This window comes from Schistocerca cancellata, unplaced genomic scaffold, assembly GCF_023864275.1.
Source record: "Schistocerca cancellata isolate TAMUIC-IGC-003103 unplaced genomic scaffold, iqSchCanc2.1 HiC_scaffold_732, whole genome shotgun sequence".
NCBI lineage: Eukaryota > Metazoa > Arthropoda > Insecta > Orthoptera > Acrididae > Schistocerca > Schistocerca cancellata.
The window spans coordinates 1,419,089-1,436,292 of NW_026046743.1; the positions used below are offsets into that span (position 1 = coordinate 1,419,089).

Consider the following 17,204-nt stretch of genomic DNA (forward strand, 5'->3'; position numbering starts at 1 on the left):
CTCTCGGTTCTGAGGTGATGCAAAACTTTTTTTGGCGTGTGTTATGTACAGGGTGTTTCAAAAATGACCGGTATATTTGAAACGGCAATAAAAACTAAACGAGCAGCGATAGAAATACACCGTTTGTTGCAATATGCTTGGGACAACAGTACATTTTCAGGCGAACAAACTTTCGAAATTACAGTAGTTACAATTTTCAACAACAGATGGCGCTGCAAGTGATGTGAAAGATATAGAAGACAACGCAGTCTGTGGGTGCGCCATTCTGTATGTCGTCTTTCTGCTGTAAGCGTGTGCTGTTCACAACGTGAAAGTGTGCTGTAGACAACATGGTTTATTTCTTAGAACAGAGGATTTTTCTGGTGTTGGAATTCCACCGCCTAGAACACAGTGTTGTTGCAACAAGACGAAGTTTTCAACGGAGGTTTAATATAACCAAAGGACCGAAAAGCGATACAATAAAGGATCTGTTTGAAAAATTTCAATGGACTGGGAACGTGACGGATGAACGTGCTGGAAAGGTAGGGCGACCGCATACGGCAACCACAGAGGGCAACGCGCAGCTAGTGCAGCAGGTGATCCGACAGCGGCCTCGGGTTTCCGTTCGCCGTGTTGCAGCTGCGGTCCAAATGACGCCAACGTCCACGTATCGTCTCATGCGCCAGAGTTTACACCTCTATCCATACAAAATTCAAACGTGGCAACCCCTCAGCGCCACTACCATTGCTGCACGAGAGACATTCGCTAACGATATAGTGCACAGGATTGATGACGGCGATATGCATGTGGGCAGCATTTGGTTTACTGACGAAGCTTATTTTTACCTGGACGGCTTCGTCAATAAACAGAACTGGCGCATGTGGGGAACCGAAAAGCCCCATGTTGCAGTCCCATCATCCCTGCATCCTTAAAAAGTACTGGTCTGGGCCGCCATTTCTTCCACAGGAATCATTGGCCCATTTTTCAGATCCGAAACGATTACTGCATCACGCTATCTGGACATTCTTCGTGTATTTGTGGCGGTACAAACTGCCTTAGACGACACTGCGAACACCTCGTGGTTTATGCAAGATGGTGCCCGGCCACATCGCACGGCCGACGTCTTTAATTTCCTGAATGAATATTTCGATGATCGTGTGATTGCTTTGGGCTATCCGAAACATACAAGAGGCGGCGTGGATTGGCCTCCCTATTCGCCAGACATGGTTCAAATGGTTCAAATGGCCCTGAGCACTATGGGACTCAACATCTTAGGTCATAAGTCCCCTAGAACTTAGAACTACTTAAACCTAACTAACCTAAGGACATCACACACACCCATACCCGAGGCAAGTTTCGAACCTGCGACCGTAGCAGTCCCGCGGCTCCGGACTGCAGCGCCAGAACCGCTAGACCACCGCGGCCGGCCGCCAGACATGAACCCCTGTGACGTCTTTCTTTGGGGACACTTGAAAGACCAGGTGTACCGCCAGAATCCAGAAACAATTGAACAGCTGAAGCAGTACATCTCATCTGCATGTGAAGCCATTCCGCCAGACACGTTGTCAAAGGTTTCGGGTAATTTCATTCAGAGACTACGCCATATTATTGCTACGCATGGTGGATATGTGGAAAATATCGTACTATAGAGTTTCCCAGACCGCAGCGCCATCTGTTGTTGAAAATTGTAACTACTGTAATTTCGAAAGTTTGTCTGCCTGAAAATGTACTGTTGTCCCAAGCATATTGCAACAAACGGTGTATTTCTATCGCTGCTCGTTTAGTTTTTATTGCCGTTTCAAATATACCGGTCATTTTTGAAACACCCTGTAAATGCGATGGTGTAATTATTGGTTTTCTTTTCACGAATAAGTGCCGAGCCAATTTCCATAAAATCTGGTTTGGAGCTAGCCCAAACGCTGAGGAAAGAAGGCTACTTTAAAAATTAAAAAAGAAATCGATGCCTAAGAGGGTGAAGTAGGGAGTGGAACATCTTTTTTTTTTTAATTCAAATGGTTCAAATGGCTCTGAGCACTATGGGACTCAACTGCTGTGGTCATCAGTCCCCTAGAACTTAGAACTACTTAAACCTAACTAACCTAAGGACATCACACACATCCATGCCCGAGGCAGGATTCGAACCTGCGACCGTAGCAGCAGCGCGGCTCCGGACTGGAGCGCCTAGAACCACACGACCACCGCGGCCGGTTTTTTTTTTTTTTAAATCAGTGAACAGAAGCATGTTCAAAAATTATTAAGTTTATTGCATGAATTTCACCTTTTACAATGAATAGATACTTCAATAGCACAATGCGTACGTGCGTGTTCGTACCCACGCCCATATGCCCGCACCGTTAAGCTGCTCAGCGGGAACGTTGCGCCTGCTGCCACCTTGTCAGGCGTTGTAGCTCTTGGGGAGGGCGCGGTGAGGGGGCTGGGGGCACAACACGAGCGATGCTTACCCAAACAGGCAGACGCGTAGAAACATGTGAGCAGCTGACGTCACGGCACATACAACAGCTTAGTCACTCTCCATCCCTCAACATGGCAAAGTTACTGATGTGCAAGCACGCGTGGTAACAGCTAGTGAAGCCACAAACACGATCATCTGACCAGTCCTGACCTAACGAATGGAAATGTAGTGTTTAACTAAAATGAAAGAACACCAGTTACAAATCTTTGAATATCCATAGGAGCATCTTTAATCCATACTGTGATAATAAATCATGAAGTTATATGAAAAGAACAACATAATGGTTCACATGCTATCACTACAAGCAAAAACAGTAAGAATAATAAATTCCAGATGACTTCAGTGACCGGACCATCTGATGAGAATAAAACAGGATAAAGTGGTTTCAAGAATATTCATGGTAGAATATTTTATTAGGAGACAAAGGAGAAAATCATGGATTACATGCTTTATTTTTATTTTTGTTAGTCAACTGATAGGTGTCATGCGGCCCACCACAAATTCTTCTCCTGGTCTGTTTCTCCATCTCAAAGTAGCACTTGTACTTTACATCCTGAGTTATTTTCTGGATGTACTAAAACCTTTGTCTTCCTTACAGATTTTTCTCTCTGCAATTCCCTCTAGTACTGTGGATGTTATTCCTTGATGCCTTGACATATGTACTATAGTCCTGTCCCTTCTTTTTGTCACTTTCTTTTTGCGGAGGACCTCCTCATTGAATACCAGTTCTCCTAATTTTCAAAATTATTCTGCACCACCGCATCTCAAACCCTTCGATTCTCTTCTGTTTCGGTTTGCCAACTGTTCATGATTCGCTACCAAACAATGCTGTGCTCCAAACGTATTTTATCAGAAATTTCTTCTTCAAATTAAGGCCAGAGTTCTCTTGGCCGGGAATGTCAACCTCACCTCTTCTTTTCTCCTTGATATGTCCTCCTTCCTTCGTCCGTCATGGTTAATTCTGATTCCTGGGTAGCAGAATTCCGTAACTTCATCTATTGCATGGTCCCGATTGCTGATGTTGACTTTTTCACCATTCTCGTCTCTGCTACAAGTCATTACCTTTGGCATTTTTCGGTTTACTCTCATTCCATATTCTGTAGTCATTATATTGTACATTCCATCCAACAGATTCTTCCATTTCACTGAGGATAGCACTAACATCAGCGAATCCTTATATAAATATCCTTTAAACGTAAATTTCAATCCACCCTTGAAACTTTCTTTAATTTCCGTTATTGCTTCTTCGATGTATAGATGGAAGAGTGGGGATGGAAGACCGCATCTCTGCCTTACAACCTTTTTATCCAAGCACTTTGTCCTTAATCTTCAAGTTTTATTGTTCCGTCTTCTTTCTTGTACATATTGCATAGCACACGTCTTTCCATTGGCCTTCGTCTGTGCGAATACGCACAGGTTGCCCGAACTCTTACGGGATTCGTCACCTTAGTTGGCGCGAGTAACGAGTGGATGGGCAAATATCTATTAGGTATATACGTGTGTAGATTGTGGAGAGTTGGGAACGAGGGTCTCACGGGAAACGTGCAAGAGATAAGTCCCTGCAGTCGCGCTATTCATCTGTGTCCTCGGTGGCTCAGATTCATAGAGTATCTTCCATGTAATCAGGAGATCCCAGGTTCGAGTACCAGTCGGGGCACAGCTTTTCAGCTGTCCCCATCGAGGTATATCAACAATACCTGTCGGCAGCTGAAGGTTTCAATTAATTATCATTTGTTCATTGCTTGTTCTCCCTCTACCATTTTTATCACCCACACTTCCTTTCCAGTACTAAACTGGTGATCCCTTGACGTCTCACAGTGTGTCCTATCAACCGATCCTTCCGTATGATCAATCTGTGCCTCAAATTTCTGAATTACCCAGTTCTATTGAGTACCCCCCACATTAGTTACATGATGTGCCCATCTAATCTTCAACATTCTTCTGTTGCACCACATTTCGAAAGCTTCTGTTCCGATTTTGGTTAAACTGTTCATGGTCCATGTTTCACTTACATATATGGCTACGCACCAGACAAACATTTTCAGAAAAGATTTCTTAACATTGAAATCAATGTTAACAAACTTTCCATCTTCAGAAATGGTTCTCTTGCCACTGTCAGACTACATTTTATAGTCTCTGTACTTCGGCCACCTTCAGTTCCTTTTCTGCCCAAATAACAAAACGCATCTACTACTTTTCGCGGTGTCGCTTTTGCTAATGTAATTCACCTTGCATCATCTGATTTAATTCGACTATATTCCGTTATCCTTGTTTTGCTTTTGTTGATGTTCGTCTTATATCCTTCTTTCAAGACACTGTCCACCCCGTTTAACTGCCCTTTCAAGTCCTTTGTTGTCTCTGACAGAATTACAATGTCATCATCAAACCTGGAAGTTTTTATTTCTTTTCTTAGATCTTTAATTGCTACCCAGAAGTTTCCTTTGGTTTTGTTTAACCCTTGTTCAATGTAGAGATTGATTAACGATGGAGAAAGGCTATAATCCAGTCTCACTCTCCCTTCTCAAACACTGTTTCCCTTTCGTGCCCTTCGACTCATACAACTGCTGTCTGGTTCCTGTACAAGTTGTAAATAGCCTTTCACTCCCTCTATTTTACCCCTGCTGTCTTCAGAATTTCAAAGGGGATACACCTAACGCTGCAAATGGTATAAGCACAGGTTTACGTTTTGTTAACCTATCTTCAAACATGTATCTCTGTACCTAACGGTCACAATTGGCGCTCATTTGATCTCAACAAGATTTCCAAAGCAGCTTTCCTGCATATATTTGTAACGTAACAGTCGAGTTAAATAAACGGGGTGAAACTGCAAGTGGGTCAGTACAGTGAGCTGAACTTCCGTTCTAGCGATTTACAATTACTCTGTTTACATAGCTGATTAATTTTTTTTTTCATCCAGGCATGAGCTACTCCTAATTGTTTGACATTTAGGTATATGTACTTGAATATTTGTGGTATCTCAACTGCAGATTTTTCGGCGCTCATTTAACTTTAGGACTCTGTATCTCAGAATAGACAAAAATGGACTTGTACCACTATTGAAATAAGCCCTTCATATATATATTATAATGGCCAATATTAGACCACTACAGTCAGTGACCGGCTTCTTATTAGCCCAATACTTTTTCAAAGATCGTGCAGTTCTCTCCTCATCCGAAATCACCATCCCCATTCTCTGTTGTTAAATTTTTTTGTGGTGGTGTGATATGTTTTGCCTGAAGTATCTGAGCTCTGCGATCCGTCTAATGCCGTTCTTACTATTCCATTCCATTATCCATTGTCCTCATCAGACGTCCTAGGAAAGATATCCGTTTCTTTTTCATTGCACTTGTTACTGGTTCTATTTCTTTATAAATTGTTTCCTTTGAAGCTATTCTCCAAACTCATTGGGTCTACTTCTTCATAAACTGTTTTATTTGAAGCTATTCTCCAATCTCCAGCTATCCTCCAAACTCACTGGGTCTACTTCTTCATAAACTGTTTTATTTGAAGCTATTCTCCAATCTCCGCCTCTTTGGTAATTTTTATTTATCCATGTTCTGGCTGTCGTTTTTTTTATTTTGATTAATGTGTATATTGCTACATTGTTGGTTGATTTAAATATAGTTTCGATAGCAATTATTATTTGGTGGCTGTGTGTCTGTTTTGCAGTGTTTCAGTTTGTGGCTATTGAGAGGTATTTTTGTCATGTGTATTCTTGCAAACATGATGTATTTAATCCATTTCTATAATTAAGTTACGCTGTGAGTTTTAAAAGTGAGCAAAGTCCCTCGCACCTGTTTGGTGCTGGATAGATAATTCATGGACAGCGGAAGGCAGACAATTGCTGTTGTTGCTGTGATCTTCAGTCCTGAGACTGGTTTGATGCTGCTCCCCATGCTACTCCATCCTGTGTAAGCTTCTTCATCTCCCACTACCTACTGCAACCTACATTCTTCTGGAACTGTTCAGTGTACTCATCCCTTGGTCTCCCTCTAAGATCTTCACCCTCCACGCTGCCCTCCAATACTAAATTGGTGATCCCTTGAAGCCTCAGAACATGTCCTACCAACCGGTCCTGTCTTCTAGTCAAGCTGTGCTAAATTGCTAAGAAATCAAAATAATGGGACACATGTAGTGAAACATGTTCGATGAGGGTGTGTTGTAAGAACGTATGTATCTACAGAAAGAGTCTTTTTTGACTGAAGATGTACTGTACCCTTGTGCAGAGACGCTGCGGCTGTACCCGCTGCAGTCATACCTGATGCGGCAGTGCACCCAGACGTACCGGGTACCGGACAGCGAGCTGGTGGTGCAGCCGGGCACCATGGTGTATGTGCCGGTGCTGTCGCTGCACCGCGACCCCCACCACTACCCGGACCCACTGCGCTTCGACCCGCAGCGCTTCGCCGACAACCAAGGCAGTGCCACAGGCGCCCCTTACTGGCCGTTTGGCGATGGTCCCAGGGCCTGTCTGGGTATGTACACACGAACGGAGTTAACGACATAGTCTGAGCTTCTGAGCTGATACAGCATGTAGGATATCTCGTTACTCTCAGGAAGAACTTTTCTAAATTTCCAGAAGCCTTCAAACACCCTTCCTCTCAAGCAGCTTCCATTCATATCGTGGGTCTTTGGAGTGTTGTCTCAGTTGTGCCACTATATTCGTCATTTCCTGCCACTGCCACTTTACCCCGTTCGTGGTGTCAACACAGTTCTCTGTCACCTCCATACAGTACGATGTGTTTACTTGGATAGGTCTCGTGCATCCGCAGATGGGGCATGGTGAATGCTGACTTCTCTGAAGATATGCTTCGCTGTTCAGTCATCCTGCTTCCAGTGCACTGTTCATCTACATTTCATCTACATTTTTACTCCGCAAGCCACCGAACGGTGTGTGGCGGAGGGCACTTGACGTACCACTGTCATTACCCCCCTTTCCTGTTCCAGTCGCGTATGGTTCGCGGGAAGAACGACTGCCGGAAAGACTCTGTGCGCGCTCTAATCTCTCTAATTTTACATTCGTGATCTCTTCGGGAAGTATAAGTAGGGGGAAGCAATATATTCTATACCTCATCCAGAAACACACCCTCTGGAAACCTGGACAGCGAGCTACACCGCAATGCAGAGCGCCTCTTGCAGAGTCTGCCGGTTGAGTTTGCTAAACATCTCCGTAACGCTATCACGTTTACCAAATAAACGTGTAGCGTAACGCGACGCTCTTCTTTGGATCTTCTCTATCTCCTCTGTCGACCTGGTACGGATCCCTCACTTATGAACAATACTCAAGTATAGGTCGAACGAATGTTTTGTAAGCCACCTCATTTTGGTGATGGGCTACATTTTCTAAGGACTCTCGCAATGAATCTCAACCAGGTACCCGCCTTACCAACAATTAATTTTGTATGATCATTCCACTTCAAATCGTTCCATACGCATATTCCCAGATATTTTACAGAAGTAACTGCTACCAGTGTTTGTTCCGCTATCATATAATCATACAATAAAGGATCCTTCTTTCTGTGTATTACCAAGCCCATACGTTAAGGGCATTACAGCCAGTTCTTTGTTTGAAATTGTGCGTGGAGCCATTGCAACCGCAAACTGTGTCTGCTGTTCAGTGTGGGAACTGACACATTGGAGTTAAGGCGGTGTTTATGCTGCAGTCTCGCTGATATCTCCGGCATGGCACAAAACGTGAGCAACAATTACTTGCATTAAGGTCAACCTTCGCTTCACACCAATGGAACTAATTTCTTGTTACCGTTGGCAGTCCTAGGTCCTGTTTCATAAACTCTTCCTGACACTTTACCTAGTACAACTAGTATCTCTAAAATTCTTCCTGTCTCCCCTTACATTTCCCTTCATTATTAAATTAAATGATACCGCAGGATGTGTCATATCATGCTATATCCTGTTTTACACAGCTAGACCATATAGCCCCTTCCTCCATGATTCGCGCAAGTACCTCTCTAATGACCTTGTCGTGGATCCACTGCCCAGTCACATTAATGTGACCATCGCCTATGTTTGACCCCAACTTGCAATTACGACTCACACACGTCTGGTGGCAGGATCAGCAGTGGCAGCTATTAAATTGTCGGGGAGACGCAGGAACAGTGCAGTTGTTATCAAATAGTAGATATGGCTCTGAGCACTATGGGACCTAACATGTGAGGGCATCAGTTCCCTAGAACTTAGAACTACTTAAACCTAACTAATCTAAGAACAACGCACACATCCATGCCCGAGGCAGGATTCGAACCTGCTACCATAGGAGTCGCGCGGTTTCGGACTGAAGCGCCTAGAACCGCTCGGCCACCGCGGCCGACCAGTTGTTGTCGTAATGCGGTAATGGAGCAATTTGTCTGACGTCCAAAAGGGCATCATCATTGGCTATTGGGCCAAGGATAGAAGCATTTCTGAAATGGCTAAATTTGTAAATTGTTCATGCGCCAAAGTTGTTAAAGTATACCATGTGTGGCAAAATGGCGCTATCCAAAACTAGCGCCTAGGCAACTGTGATACACCGCAGGTCACAGATGATAGCGGTGAACGACGGCTGCAGGGATGTTACGGGTTAATAGACGTTCAACAGTTGAGCATCTGACGGCACGGGTGAACCTAGGGGCTACCAAAAGTCTCTCCCTAATGGCCGTTCAGCGAACATTGCTGCGTATGGGCGTCATCCTGGTTCAAGCATCCGGTGACGAAGGCTGGAATTTGTACAACTATACCACAGCTGGACTTCCACTGACTGGCAGCAGCTTGCCTTTTCAGATGAATCACGTTCATGCTCCATCAGACTGTTGACTGTTAACGAGTACATCACGAAAGGTCTGGAAACAAACCCCTGCAACCAGGAGGAGCGTTGATTTTCACGGGTTTGCAGCCGGGTTCCATCGTCCTGACGACAACACGATATTTCGGTGGACCATCTGGCCGCCATCTTCAGGCGAGATTGAGTGCACAATCACGCCCGAACTGAAGAGACCTCATTTTTTTCTTTATTGTGATTTCATTCCCCTGCTCCATAGAGGCAGGGAAGGGCTGTCAGCGGCACAATCCGCCGCTCTTCAGCCGAGTGACATGGACTTAAAATAATAATAAAAAGTTTCATACATAAGGCGATAAAGGAAAACTTAAAACAGAATAATGGGAGAAAATGGAGGTAAAAAGTATAGACTAACATGGAGACGTACATGGAGGACAGTTAAAAAAGGTCACCAGAAAGTTAAAAACACAGTTGGCGATTATTCAAAACTCAGAGAAGACACTGAATGGACATGCACACACTAAAAGTCGGCCATAGTAGTAAAAACACCCTGGAACAACACACTTAAAACCCACTCAGAGCACACACGATGAAGAAAAAAACTGCCAGGCTGGACCTGCTGAGGGAAAGGGCAGGGAGGATGGAAAAGGAGGGGAGAGCAAGGGGCAGCAGGGGAAGCCGCACATGAAGAAAGGAGGGTCATCTGTGGGTACACGAAGAGGCAGGAGACACGTGGGGTGGGAGATAAAGAGGGAAGACACGGCAGGAGGGACTGAAGAGACTGTTTTTTTTTTCTTTATTGTGATTTCATTCCCCTGCCCTATATGGGCAGGAGAGGACTGTCAGTGGCACAATCCGCCGCTCTTCAGCCGAGTGACACTACAACTAAAACAAGAATAAAATGATACATACATAAGGAAAGAGACCTCAGATTTGGCGGCTCCTTTATACCACGGGTACTGGCCGTTGCGCGTGCGTGAGCAATGGAAGAGCTGCCCTCTGTGAGGTGAAGAATTGCAGCGGCACCAGTGGTGAAAATTGTCAAAAGCGAGGAATCGCAAAATTAAAATTCAGCTGGTCGGAAACCAGACCGTTGTTGTATTATCTGTGATAAAATAGGATTCCACGACTTACTTAAAGGAAACCTTTATCTCTGTTAATAATATCATCAGACAGTTCCGGCGTGATTGTGCACTCAATCTCACCTGAAGATGGCGGCCAGATGGTCCGCCGGAATATCGTGTTGTCATCAGGACGATGGAACCTGGCTGCAAACCCGTGAAAATCATCAGTATTTGATACGCCGGCTGGCCGGAGTGGCCGAGGAGTTCTAGGTGCTTCAGTCTGGAACCGAGCGACCGCTACTGTCGCAGGTTCGAATCCTGCCTCGGGCATAGATGTGTGTGATGTCCTTAGGTTAGTTAGGTTTAAGTAGTTCTAAGTTCTAGGGGACTGATGACCTTAGCTGTTAAGTCCCATAGTGCTCAGAGCCATTTCAACCATTTTGATACGCCGGGAAAATCTACGTTATCACAGGAGGAGAGTTATCGTCTGAGGAATGTTATCGTAGCCTTCCCTGGGTGAACTAGCCATTCGGAAAGGTCAATGTATTAACACAAGCATGTTTCTATCCATAGATACCACGCTCACCGCGGCACGCAATTTTTTTGTTCCTTGGCACGATGGCATCTACTGACTGCCCAATGCAACAAGTCACACAGCTTGCAGTGTACGTGCGTGGTTCGGAGAGCACTGTAATATGTTTACTGTACTGCCCTGGCCACTAAACTCACCGGATTTGAAGCTAATCGAGAATCTGTTGGCTCACATCCACAGGGCTGTTCACGCCGTGGATTCTCTATGCACCCTCGAGAACCACACTGACTGTCTTCCTGTACGTCTCTCGCTGCAGAAGTTGGTAATTCAGGCTTTTGATAGGTGGTCACATACATGTGATTGGACAATGTATTTATTCCTTTTTTCGACCCAGCACCTCTTTATTTGTTACTCAATTTACTCGTGACTCTTGAAATATTCTTGGACGTTTAGCTCTTCTTACATGCACTGTTTGTCGATAGCAAATAACTTCCATGTAGAACAACACACAAAATGTATCAAAACAGTATCAGTACAGCTTAATTTTACTATCGATGTCACCTCAATTATCTTCTTCAAGAAAGGTTTCATGCTACTGCCGGCCTTTATTTGTACCATCATTAGTCGTTTTGCAGCCCAAGTAGTCAGGTTCGAGCACCATATTCAGCGTATCAGTTCATCAGCATCACCACAGTGAAGTCGAATACACTCCATTATCCGCGCTTCACTACTGTCAGTCTTCCATAATACTACACTTAAGCGCTAAATAAACGGGGATAGGCATCCGTATTCACACACAGAAATAGGTGAACTGGCAGAATACAGCGCTGGGATGGATAACGCATATACCGTATAAGACAACAAGTGTCTGGAGCAGTTGTTAGATCGGTTAGTGCTGCTGTAATGGTCAAAATTTAAGTGACTTTGAACGTGGTACTATAGTCTGCGCATTAGCGATAGGACACAGCATTTCAGGGGCAGCGATTAAGTGAGGATTTTCCCGTACGATCATTTCACGAGTGTGCAATGAATATTAGGAGTCCGGTGAAACATCAAATCATCGATATGGCTGTGGCTAGAAAAAGATCCTACACGAACGGGACCAACGACGACTGAAGAGAATCGTTCAACGTGACAGAAGTGCAATCCTTATGCAAATTGCTGCAGATTTCAGTTCTGGGCCATCAACAAGTGTCATTGTGGGAACCATTCAACGAAACATTATCAATATGGACTTTTGGAGCCGAAGGCCCACTCGTGTACCCTTGGTGACTAAACGACACAAAGCTTTACGTCGCGCCTGGGCACGTGAACACCGACTTTGGACTATTGATGACTAGAAACATGTTGCCTGGTCGGACGAGTCTCGTTACAAATTATATCGAGCGGATGGACGTGTACGTGTATGGAGACAACCTCACGAATGCCTGTCAGTCTGATGGAGGCTCTCAAATGGAGAGGAGGCGTACGCAGTTGGAGTGATATGGAACCGCTGATAAATCTAGACACAACTCTGACATGTGACACATACGTAAGCATCCTGTGTGATCACCTTCATCCATTCATGTCCTTTGTGCGTTCAGACGGACTTCAGCAATTCCAGCAGGACAATTTGACACGACACGCTTCTAGGGTTCTCACAGAGTGGCTTTAGGAACACTCTTCTAAGTTCAAAAGCATCGGCTGGCCACTAAACTCCACAGACATGAGCATTATTGAGCATACTTGGAGGCCTTGAAACGTGCTGTTCAGAAGAGATCTGCACTTGAAACGTGCTGTTCAGAAAAAATCTCCACCCCCTCGTACTCTTGTGGACTTGATGACAGCACGGCACGAATCTTTACGGCTCGCCTGGGCTGTTCAACACCTACATTAGACTCTTCATGTTGGTCAGACGAGTCTCGTTTCAAATTGTATCGAACAGATGGAGGTGTACGTGTATGAAGAGAACCTCATTAATCCATGTACCCTGCAAGTCAGGGACTATTCAGATGTTGATGGCTCTCTAATGGTGTGGGGCATGTGCAGTTGGAGTGATGTGTGACCCACGATGCGTCTAGATACGACTCTAATAGGTGACAGGTACGTAAGAATTATGTCTGAGCGTGCATTCCGACGGACTTGGGCAATTGCAGCAGGACAATGCGACACACCCCACACGTCCAGACTTGCTACAGGGTGGCTCCAGGAATACTCTTCTGAGTTTAAACACTTCCGCTGGCGACCAAATTCGCCAGACATGAACATTATTGAGCATATCTGGGATGCCTTGTGCTGTTCAGAAGAGATCTCCACCCCCTCGAGCTCTTACGGATATATGGACAGCCCTGCAGGATTATTCGTGTCAATCCTCTCCAGCACTACATCAGGCATTAGTCGAGTCCGTACCACGTCGTGTTACAGCACTTGTGCGTGGTCATGGGGGCCGTACACGATATTTGACAGATTTACCAGATTATTTGGGTCTTCAGTGTATAACCAGTTACGAAGACACTTTCGGTTCCATTCAGATGAACCTGACGAAGTCGCTATTCTCAAACTACAAAGATTTTATTTCTTCTCTCTGAACCTTATCTATGTTTCCTGATTTCTCCTTAGGTCTATTTATTCTTTCCACAGTGTGTGTAAGGTACAACAATCCTGTTCACTCTTTCTATTTGACTTCCGTCAGTTTTTATTCATAGTCTTTCTGTTCACAGATTTTCAGCATTGATATTTGGGTTTTACTTTACCTGTGTTCCTCTCTTTTAGTTACTGCAATAATTTTCAGATTTCATTTCACTTCCGTGTGCTCGCTCCGTCTGTTTGCAGGACAGAAATACGCACAGGTGGTGGTGAAGGCGGGCCTCGCGGCGCTGCTCTCGCGCTTCGAGTTCCGGCCGTGCCCGCGTTCCTCCGGCAGGCCGGCAGAGTACGAGCCGCACAGGATTCTGGGCTCCCCGGCGGGGGGGCTGTGGGTCCGCATCATCCCCAGGCCGTGGCTGCCAATGCACTGAGGCCGGCCTGCGCTCCGCACCCTGCGGGCGGCGCTCCCGGCCAGCTCGTGGTCGTGCCCGTGAATCCATTGGAGCACGGAACACTTCGAGACTCTCAAGGTGGTCTGTGGATCAGTCCCATGTCCATTTCGTTGGTGTTTCTCCAGTAAAGACAGGCCACACTCCATATCAATGTCGGCATACTTAGAGTTCCGGTGGTGCACGAGATTTTCTGGAAGGCCAATGGAATTAGAGGCCGCCAGTACTCCATGCTCCCCCCATTCCACTCCCCCTACAGATGAGCTTTTGGGCCCGTGTCATCCGCAGACGACGGCTGCTTCTCAACCGAAAATGGGTCACACTTCATACCGCATCAGGCGGCTCTACCTGGACATTTGGATCTCGAGGTGTGCCTGAGTAATGTGCGAGGCCGATGGACTTCCAGCTGCTGTTGACCTATGTGACCGTGTAATCCTCAAGCCACGGCTGGATCTTATCACAGTAGGGGCTCAAAACAGCTTTGGGGAATCCGAAGGTAACGAGGGCGGTTCAATAAATACTCGTCTTGGGAATGAACGCGCGGTTGTAACAAAGCATTTACTCCTTTCAGTATCTTCCATGGACGAATGTACACGTTTCCCAACTCCTGTGCCGTTCTCAGAATTCTAGTAAAATAGAATTAAGTTATCTAAAACACAAGCGTCTGTGTCTTGATGATGCTGTAGACTTTGAACTGAATTTATTACCTACACGAAATTCATTCCATAGCAAGAAGAAGTTCTCCGTTGGGTGACTATGTGGATGGAGGATAGGAGGATGGCAAGGTGACTGTCAACAATTCAAAACCAATTGGGCGGGCTTTCGGTGACCACTTCGGAAGATGAAGCTGGCGCTTGGTCTTTGTGCGAAAAGTACTTTCTTCTTTGAATGCCCCCTCCCCCACCCTCCGCAACGCAAGCAATCGTCCCCAAAACTTATCCAACCGACGAGTCTGACTATATTTTCATTTAGGCTGACTCATCGGAAGTTGTTTGCTTCGACTGCTCTTTGGTTCGCGGGGTAAAATCATGACTTCAGGTATCGTCACCGGTGACAGCTCGACGCAAAATGTCCCTCTGGTCTCACTTCAACGTTTCCAAACGTAGCTTCGAAGTGGAAAGCTGTCGATTGTCGTCCACTACTGCTAATCGCGCCGTACGTAAGCCAGTCAAGTGAGTTCATTTTCACCAAGTCGTGTATAACATTAACCACAGGTACCGTGGACAAACTTATGGTCTCTGCTACCTCGTACACTCTCTCTCACTGAATGGTCAGCGAGACTCTGCAATGATTTCTTTGACGGCTGTGTCTACAAAGCTTCCTCGGATGTTCGATCACCTTTAGAAACGTTGGAGCAATACAATCATTTTCGCTGTTACGTAAGGGTCACCATAAAGAGCATATCAGATCAGCTTTATATGATCACACGTTCTGCGCTATTAGTGAATGACACTACATCTGGGCCAGAAAGTTGTTATCACCATTTACTGCAATGACTGTCAAATGCAAACAAACTTATGAGTCATATTAATTTTTGTTTTCGCCCCATATAATGATTCGGACACGAGCTGCCTTTAGAAACAGCACATCTCTTGGAACACTCGTAATTCCTGAACCGCACAAGTGGACCCATGACACGCCACTGAGGGATAATCAACTCCTCAGCCGCTTCTGCTGGTGTGTGCTTGTCGTCTGGTAACGAGGTTGCATGGCAAGATAAGGAAGGGATCGTGATCACACGAAAGATAAACCATCTTTGTGGTTGAACAACCATACTCACGTACCATATCAGTGGACCTTGAGGGATAAACTTTTATGTCCAGTACTAATCACACTACTCGTAAACAGAATTGGCGAAGTTCCTTTCCTTTTGTCATTCCTCTGAATGAAAACTTTACATATTAAAGAAAACGTTATAAAGTCGAACTTGTTATTTTATTTATCTCTTCCGCTGTCAAATAAAAACACAATAGGATATTTCCTTTCTTTCACTGATATAAATTTCCCAAATCAGTGTCTTATTCCTTTAGCTGTTTATCTATGATAACTGACCTATTTATTGAATCTTTAGGCTTTATACAACTGCGACCAACAAGCGGTCGGTGTCCTCATCACAATTATACTAATATTCAGAATGTAGAGATTAAAAATCAAACATTTTTTCACAGTCACAAGTGTGTTATTACCGCATACAAAGATAAATGTTACTATTTGTGGGAATGTCACAAATTTACTGCAGGAACGCGCCAATAATAATACAGAGATGATCATTGTCTTACCGCAAGGGCAACTATTTCACCTCTGTCGTTCGACCAGTACACAACATACGTGGCGAAGATGCCATCTATAATACTGTAAAAGTCGATGACAACGTCGTGGCATACAAGAGAAACGCTTCGAAAACATTGCGATCCAATTTTAATGATCTGTAGAAACTACATGTTTATGTACAACACGTCCCAGCTATTAGCCTTCCGGCAAATGTTCTCTGGTGTTACGGTGAATTATTTATGGTTTTGTTTCCGGAGTGTACAGCTTTACTCAGCTCAAACGAACAATGATTTCCGCGTCTTTCATGGCACTCACAGTGACGACGGAAAGCGTTGGTTAATTTCCCGTTTCAAACAAACTAATTTTTTAAGCGTAATTTTTCGTGCCGACTCGATGTTGTTGTGGTCTTCAGTCCTGATACTGGTTTGATGCAGCTCTCCATACTACTCTATCCTGTGCAAGCTTCTTCATCTCCCAGCACTTACTGCAACCTACATCCTTCTGAATCTGCTTAGTGTATTCATCTCTTGGTCTCACTCTACGATTTTTACCCTCCACGCTGCCCTCCAATGCTAAATTTGTGATCCCTTGATGCCTCAGAACATGTCCTACCAACCGGTCCCTTCTTCTTGTCAAGTTGTGCCACAAACTCCTCTTCTCCCCAATTCATTCAATACCTCCTCAATGGTTATGTGATCTACCCATCTAAAATTCAGCATTCTTCTGTAGCACCACACTTCGTAAGCTTCTATTCTCTTCTTGTCCAAACTATTTATCGTCCATGTTTCACTTCCATACATGGCTACACTCCATACAAATACTTTCAGAAACGACTTCCTGACACTTAAATCTATACTCGGTGTTAATAAATTTCTCTTCTTCAGAAACGCTTTCCTTGCCATTGCCAGTCTAAATTTTATATCCTCTCTACTTCGAACATCATCAGTTATTTTGCTCCCCAAACAGCAAAATTCCTTTACTACTTTAAGTGTCTCATTTCCTAATCTAATTCTCTCAGCATCACCCGACTTAATTCGGCTACATTCCATTATCCCCGTTTCGCTTTTGTTGATGTTTATCTTATATCCTCCTTTCAGGA

The 17,204-nt window shown here is 44.7% G+C and overlaps 1 protein-coding gene across 1 annotated transcript in view; it reads left to right on the top strand.

Annotated features, from left to right (window-relative positions):
* Positions 1 to 14,069, top strand: part of LOC126141632 (cytochrome P450 6a2-like) — a 104,884-nt gene extending 90,815 nt beyond the window's left edge. The window contains exons 5-6 of the mRNA XM_049915270.1: positions 6,679 to 6,927; positions 13,632 to 14,069. Of these exons, the coding sequence (XP_049771227.1) occupies positions 6,679 to 6,927; positions 13,632 to 13,816 (434 nt within the window). The 3' untranslated portion in view covers positions 13,817 to 14,069. The remainder of the gene's footprint in view (positions 1 to 6,678; positions 6,928 to 13,631) is intronic.
* Positions 14,070 to 17,204: the final 3,135 nt, after the last annotated feature.